We start from the raw sequence: 7,500 nt of genomic DNA, 5'->3' as shown, positions 1-7,500 counted from the left end.
GGTATTGGGGAAGGCTGTTAGTAAAGGTTAGTCAGGTGCAGGCGTAGGCTTCTGGTACAAACACAACACACCAGGACAAGCCAGCATGGGACAAGACAGGCTGGGCTGCACACAGGAGAGGGTCAGGGGTTTGGGGTTCAGAGGTCAAGTGAGTCGGTATCATGGTTCAAAAGCACACACACACACAGCCAGACAAAGACTGCCAACAGAGCTCTGCAATAACACACACGATATTCTACACAAAGCTTCAGCATCAGGCTTTACATGTGACACAATACATGTGTGCAAAACTGTATAACTCTAACCCTAACCTTTCATATCAGCATGATAAGGCCAGGACTCTGAAGCCAAGACTGCTACGTTCACATCTAACCATCCATTTAACTCCATTTAACCCCATTTAACTCCATTCAACTCCACTCAAATCCTTTTAACTCCACTAAACTCCACTCAACTCCATTTAACTCCATTCAAACTATTCAACTCCGTTTAATTCCATTCAACTCCATTCAATTCCACTCAAATCCATTTAACTCCATTCAACTCCATTCACCTCCACTCAAATCCATTTAACTCCATTCAATTCCACTCAACTCCATTTAACTCAATCCAACTATCCATTCAACTCCATTCAACTCCATTCAGCTCCATTCAACTCCACTCAACTCCACTCAATTCCACTCAACTCCACTCAAACCATTTAACTCCATTCAACTCCATTCAACTCCATTCACCTCCACTCAAATCCATTTAACTCCATTCAATTCCACTCAACTCCATTCAACTCCATACAATTCCACTCAACTCCATTCAACTCCATTCAACTCCATCCAACTATCCATTAAACTCCATTCAACTCCATTCAACTCCATTGAAATCCATTTAATTCCACTCAACTCCACTCAACTCCATTTAACTAACATTAACAGCGGCACTCAGGGCTCCAGACACCCAGCCCAGCCCTCCTGCCCTGCCCAGGGACGGGAGCCTGCTGTGGGGACTTACGAAGAAGGAGGTGTCCTGGAAGGTGGGCGTCTCGGGTGTCCCCTGGCTGTAGACAGACACTCGTCTCTGCAGGGCGGTGGCCTTGCTGACGTTCCCCGAGGACAGCGTCAGGTCCTCCACGTCGAACGGGCTGGGGACAGAGAGACATGAGAGGACAGACATGAGACCTAAGCTTGTACACTAGAATAGTCAGAGACATACACACACACACACACACACACACACACACACACACACACACACACACACACACACACACACACACACACACACACACACACACACACACACACACACACTACCAGTCCAACTACTCCATTCCTACAGGTTGCATTTTAATGTGGGTATTTGCTGCTAAAGAGAGCATGTTGTTCCACAGTGCACCAATAGATGGCAGCACTTGACTCAGTTGCCATCTGTGTGGTAGATGGAGGATTGTATCACTGAGCCACAGCGACATCAGAGTAAGGCTTTCTGTTCTAATGTGAGCAGGAAGAGGGAAACTTTTTTTTCTCTCTGCTGTGTTCACTGTTCTCCAGTAATCTCTATGGTGGTCTAGATCTGTTCCACTGCTTTCTATGGTGTTCACTGTTCTCCAGTAATCTCTGTGGTGGTCTAGATCTCTTCCACTGCTTTCTATGGTGTTCACTGTTCTTCAGTTATATCTATGGTGGTCTAGATCTGTACCACTGCTTTCTATGGTGTTCTTTAGTTATCAGGGTACTGGGGCTGTTGGCTGAGAGGCTGATGCATCCAACCCCAACCATCCTGTAGCTGTGACTCTCAAAAAAACTTAATTAACTTCACTTCATTAATTTAATGAATACTGTTGCTCCTGGGGGGCACTGTGGCGCAAGCAGTAGCCCTGACCACATTCGAGCTTGACGCCCATGGAGGCTCGGATTTGAATCCGGCCCGATGTCATTACTCCTTGTCTCCCTCTCATTTCCTGTCCCACTCTTAACTGCACTATCGATTAAAGGCAAAAAAGTCTAAAAAATAAAAATACTGTTGCTCCTCATGACTCTAATACTCACTACCAGGTGACCTCCAGGTTGAGCTTGATGATGCCCAGGGTTAGGGTTAGGGGTGGGACTACTGTGTGTGTGTGTGTGTGTGTGTGTGTGTGTGTGTGTGTGTTGGGTCTCTAATACTCACTACCAGGTGACCTCTAGGTTGAGCTTGATGGTGCCCAAGGTGAGGGGTGGGACTACTGTGTGTGTGTGTGTGTGTGTGTGTGTGTGTGTGTTGGGTCTCTAATACTCACTACCAGGTGACCTCCAGGTTGAGCTTGATGGTGCCCAGGTCGTTGACGTCCACGGCCACCACCTGAGGCATGGCGGTGAAGAGGTCCTTGGTCTCGCAGATCACACTGCCCACGAGCACATGTGTGGCCAGCCCCTTCAGCTCTGTCACCTGAGTCAGTCACACACACACACACACACACACACACACACACACACACACACACGTTACATGACTATACACACACACACACACACACACAGATCACACTGCCCACGAGCACATGTGTGGCCAGCCCCTTCAGCTCCGTCACCTGAGTCAGTCACACACACACACACACACACACACACACACACACGTTACATGACTATACACACACACACACACACACACACACACACACACAGATCACACTGCCCACGAGCACATGTGTGGCCAGCCCCTTCAGCTCCGTCACCTGAGTCAGTCACACACACACACACACACACACACACGTTACATGACTATACACACACACACACACACACACACACACAGATCACACTGCCCACGAGCAGTCGATGACGTGTGACATGACTATAGAGAGTGCTGATTGGTCGATGACGTGTGACATGACTATAGAGAGTGCTGATTGGTCCATGACGTGTGACATGACTATAGAGAGTGCTGATTGGTCGATGACGTGTGACATGACTATAGAGAGTGCTGATTGGTCCATGACGTGTGACATGACTATAGAGAGTGCTGATTGGTCCATGACACGTGACATGACTATAGAGAGTGCTGATTGGTCCATGACACGTGACATGACTATAGAGAGTGCTGATTGGTCCATGACGTGTGACATGACTATAGAGAGTGCTGATTGGTCGATGACGTGTGTCATGACTATAGAGAGTGCTGATTGGTCGATGACGTGTGACATGACTATAGAGAGTGCTGATTGGTCCATGACTAACACATAGTAGAGGGGTTGGGTTCAGCATGACGCTCTTGCTCCACTTTACATTGAACTTGAAACTGTGTGTGAAGTCTTCTATGAAGTTCTTAGTTCAGGTTGCACAAGATACCCGATGAAGAGGAGGAGGAGGAGGAGGAGGAGGAGGTGGGATGAGGAAGAGGAGGAGGAAGAGGAGGGGGATGAGGAAGAGGAGGAGGAAGAGGAGGAGGACGATGAAGAGGAGGAAGAGGAGGGAAGGAGGGGGAAGAGGAAGAGGAGGAGGAGGAGGAAGAGGAGGAGGGAGGAGGAGGAGGAGGAAGAGGAGGGGGAGGAGGACGAGGACGAGGAGGAGGAGGGGAGGAAGAGGAGAAGGGACACAGCACCTTGATGGAGATGAGGTCCGTGACGAGGAGGAAGAGGAGGAGGGGAAACGCACCTTGATTGAGATGAGGTCCGTGACGAGGAGGAGGAAGAGGAGGGGGAGGGGAGGAGGGGGAGAAGAGGAGGAGGAGGAGGAGGAGGAGGGGAAACGCACCTTGATTGAGATGAGGTCCGTGACGAGGAGGAAGAGGAGGAGGAGGAAGAGGGGGAGAAGAGGAGGAGGAGGAGGAGGAGGAGGGGAAACGCACCTTGATTGAGATGAGGTCCGTGACGAGGAGGAAGAGGAGGAGGAGGAAGAGGGGGAGAAGAGGAGGGGAGGAAGAGGAGGGGGGGAAACGCACCTTGATGGAGATGAGGTCCGTGACGAGGGGCATGAAGATCATCTCTTCTCCATCCCAGCTCTGACGGGAGTTAGCCTCGATACGCCCCTTCAGCTTCCAGCGCTGACGACCGTACCGCATGAAGATCTGACAGAGAGAGAGAGAGAGAGAGAGAGAGAGAGAGAGGTGAGTGAGAGAGAGAGAGAGTGAGGAGAGAAGAGAGAGAGAGAGAGGAGGAGAGAGAGAGAGAGAGGAGGAGAGGGAGAGAGAGAGAGAGAGGTGAGTGAGAGAGAGAGAGAGGAGAGAAAGAGAGAGAGAGAGAGGGAGAGAGGAGGAGAGAGAGAGAGAGAGAGAGCAGGTTAGAGAGAAAAAGAGAGAGGGGAGGGAGAGAGAGGGGGATGTAAGAGGAGGGGGATAAAATGAGGGATGGTGGATGGAGAAAGATAAAGAGGGGGAAGGTAGAAAAAGAGCGATAGAGACAGATGGAGAGAGAGAGAGAGAGATGGGAAAAAGAGCGAGAGAGGGAGAGAGATGGGTAAACAGAGAGAGAGGGAGGGATGGGATTAAAGCGTGAAGCTAACATTAGCGTGATAATGTGCTCACTAATCAATGTGCCAGCGGCATTCTAACAGCACAGCCAATCACAGGCAGGGCTCTGGGACACCGAGTGTGTGTGTGTGAGGCAGTCAGTGTGTGTTTATAAACAGCCCGGGATTCTGCTCTGAAGTGTGTGCTTTTGGTCGGTGATGGAGCAGAGTGTGTGTGTGTGCTGTGTGTGTGCATATTTGCGTGTGTGTGTGTGTCCGTGTGCGTCCGTGTGCATGTAAGTGTGTGCGCGTGCGTGTGTGTGTTTTATAAGGCCAGTGAGGTGCTTGTGAGCTCAGCATCGCTGCCACCTGCGTTTGCTAGCAGAAAACATGATTACGTGTGTGTGTGTGTGTGTGTGTGTGTGTGTGTGTGTGTGTGTGTGTGTGTGTGTGTGTGTTTGAGAGAGAGATCACACACAGTGATGCGAGGGCAGGGTAGCAGGTGAGGGGACTCAATGTGTGGAGTGTTCAGCTCATTTCACCTGATACTGAGTTCCATGACAGAGAGAGAGAGAGAGAGAGATGAGGGAGAGAGAGAGAGATGAGGGAGAGAGATAGAGAGAGAGAGGGAGGGAGGAGGAGGAGAAGAGAGAGAGAGAGAGAAAGAGGGATGAGGGAGAGAGAGAGGGAGAGGGAGGGATGAGGGAATGAGGGATGAGGAGATGAGAGAGAGAGGTATGAGGGAGGGTATGAGGGAGAGAGGAGAGAGGGATGATGGAGAGAGAGAGAGAGAGGGAGGGATGAGGAGAGAGAGAGGGAGAGGGAGGGATGAGGGAGAGAGAGAGAGGAGGGATGAGGAGAGAGAGAGAGAGAAGGGGATGAGGAGATGAGGGGGGAGGGATGAGGGAGAGAGAGAGGAGAGAGAGGGATGAGGAGAGAGAGGGATGAGGGAGAGAGAGAGAGAGGGATGAGGGAGAGAGAGAGGGATGAGGGAGAGATGAGAGAGAGAGAGAGGGAGGGGATGAGGGAGAGAGAGAGGGAGAGGGAGGGATGAGGGAGAGAGAGAGAGAGGGAGGGATTGAGGGGAGATGAGAGAGAGGAGGGATGAGGGAGAGAGAGAGAGGGATGAGGAGAGAGAGAGAGAGGGAGGGATGAGGGAGAGAGAGAGGAGAGGGAGGGATGACGGGCAGAGAGAGAGGGAGGGAATGAGGGAGAGAGAGAGAGAGGATAGAGAGAGGGTTCAGGTCACTAACCTCATACTGATCCCCTGGACAGAGACGAGCAAACCCAGCCAGACCTGGAGAGAGGGGGGGGGGGGGGGGGGGGGAGGGTTACTCAAATGTCGTTACTCAACTGATTACTCAGCATTTACTCAGGACTACAGGGGGGGGGTTGAGAGAGCAGTTGCTTACACTGGGGGGGGGGGGGGGGGGGGGGGGGGAGGGTTACTCAATTACTCAACAATTACTCATTTTACGCATTGACTCAGGACTACAGATAAGACAACAGAGCAACAATACTGAGCACACAGACTGTAGGGGGACGAGTGTGTCAATGAAACTGACAAAAATGAAAGTGTGTTTCCTCTGCACCCTTCACATATCCACATACACACACAGTGTGTGTTTGTGCTTCTAAAGACTCCTGCTGAACAGGAGGCACTGTGTGTGTGTGTGTGTGTGCGTGCACGTGTGTGTGTGTGCGTGTGTGTGTGTTACCTCTCATCTTGATGTGGAACTCCCCCCAGCAGATTCTCCAGTTCCCCCTCAAACGTGCTCATGTCTGTAGAGGAGGAAGAAATCAGCGGAGACCCACAGAGAAACACACACACACACACACACACACACACACACACACACACACACACACACACACACACACACACACACACACACACCACACACACACACACACACACACACTCAAACGTGCTCATGTTCTGCAGAGGAGGAAGAAATCAGCGGAGACCCACAGAGACACACACACACACACACACACACACACACACACACACACACACACACACACACACACACACACACACACACACACACTCAAACGTGCTCATGTTCTGCAGAGGAGGAAGAGGAACTATGAGATGAGGAACTGTTCTCATAGACACAGAACACACACTCCAGGGGCACCAGAAGTCAGCGGCGTGTGTCTGTGTGTGTGTGTGTGTGTGTGTGTGTGTGTGTGTGAGAGTGTGTGTGTTGTGTGTGTGTGTTGTGGTAGCCCAAGCTGCTCTTGGGATCCCACTTAGTTTAATCAGTGGTGAATCCCCTTACCAGGCCTATACAGCGCAGGCTCTCTAGGATCCTGGGGAGGTGCTCTGGGGACTAGTGAGGTCGGCATCCACTGATTGCAAGCTCAGGTGCAAATTGTTAGGCTAGTTTGAGCAGTGCTTAGGAGAGTGCTGGAGAGAGAGACCATTTTCTGTTCATTTTGACTACATTGGTTTGTAATTTAAAAGAGTTAATAGAGAACGTGATTTGAAATTCCCTTTGTTGCGTCTTGCTGAGAGCTGGGCTGCGACAGTGTGTGTGTGTGTGGTGTGTGTGTCTGTGTGTGTGTGTGTGTACCTCTGTTGTACTCTTTGTATCTGCGGGTGACCTCTGCCAGGCTCTCTCTGGTGCTCTTGCTGGAGGGGGAGGAGGTGAAGGCCTGCTTCATCCTACTGGCTCCGTCACGCAGACGTCTCTGGATGCAGAAGCCCTCATACAGCTCGTCCACCTGGGGGGAGAACACACACACACACACACACACACACACACACACACACACACACACACACACACACACACAGACAAGGTTAAATACACACACTTTCACACCCAGGTTTACCGTACACACTTTCTTACAAACTAATATACACACACATACATAGACATACATGAACATACACACACACACACAATCACACACCCATCAACACACAAACACACATACACCCATCCACACACACAGACCCTCTCACACACACACACACACACACACACACACACACACACACACACACACACACACACACACACACACACACAAAGTCACACACCCATCCACACACAAACACACATACACC

At 50.8% G+C, this 7,500-nt stretch overlaps 1 protein-coding gene across 1 annotated transcript in view; it reads right to left on the bottom strand.

The window, feature by feature from the left end:
- ripor2 (RHO family interacting cell polarization regulator 2) overlaps positions 1 to 7,500 on the bottom strand; it is a gene marked incomplete at both ends in the record, with an annotated part of 43,297 nt that overhangs the window by 8,732 nt on the left and 27,065 nt on the right. Inside the window, 7 exon segments of the mRNA XM_080859017.1 lie at positions 1,006 to 1,135; positions 2,273 to 2,421; positions 3,913 to 4,038; positions 5,672 to 5,715; positions 6,137 to 6,161; positions 6,163 to 6,200; positions 7,001 to 7,151. Coding sequence (XP_080715143.1) covers positions 1,006 to 1,135; positions 2,273 to 2,421; positions 3,913 to 4,038; positions 5,672 to 5,715; positions 6,137 to 6,161; positions 6,163 to 6,200; positions 7,001 to 7,151 — 663 coding nt within the window.

Source organism: Sprattus sprattus (assembly GCF_963457725.1).
Source record: "Sprattus sprattus genome assembly, chromosome: 20".
In the NCBI taxonomy this organism is placed as follows: Eukaryota; Metazoa; Chordata; class Actinopteri; order Clupeiformes; family Clupeidae; genus Sprattus; species Sprattus sprattus.
This window is presented reverse-complemented; position numbering and strand designations above follow the sequence as displayed.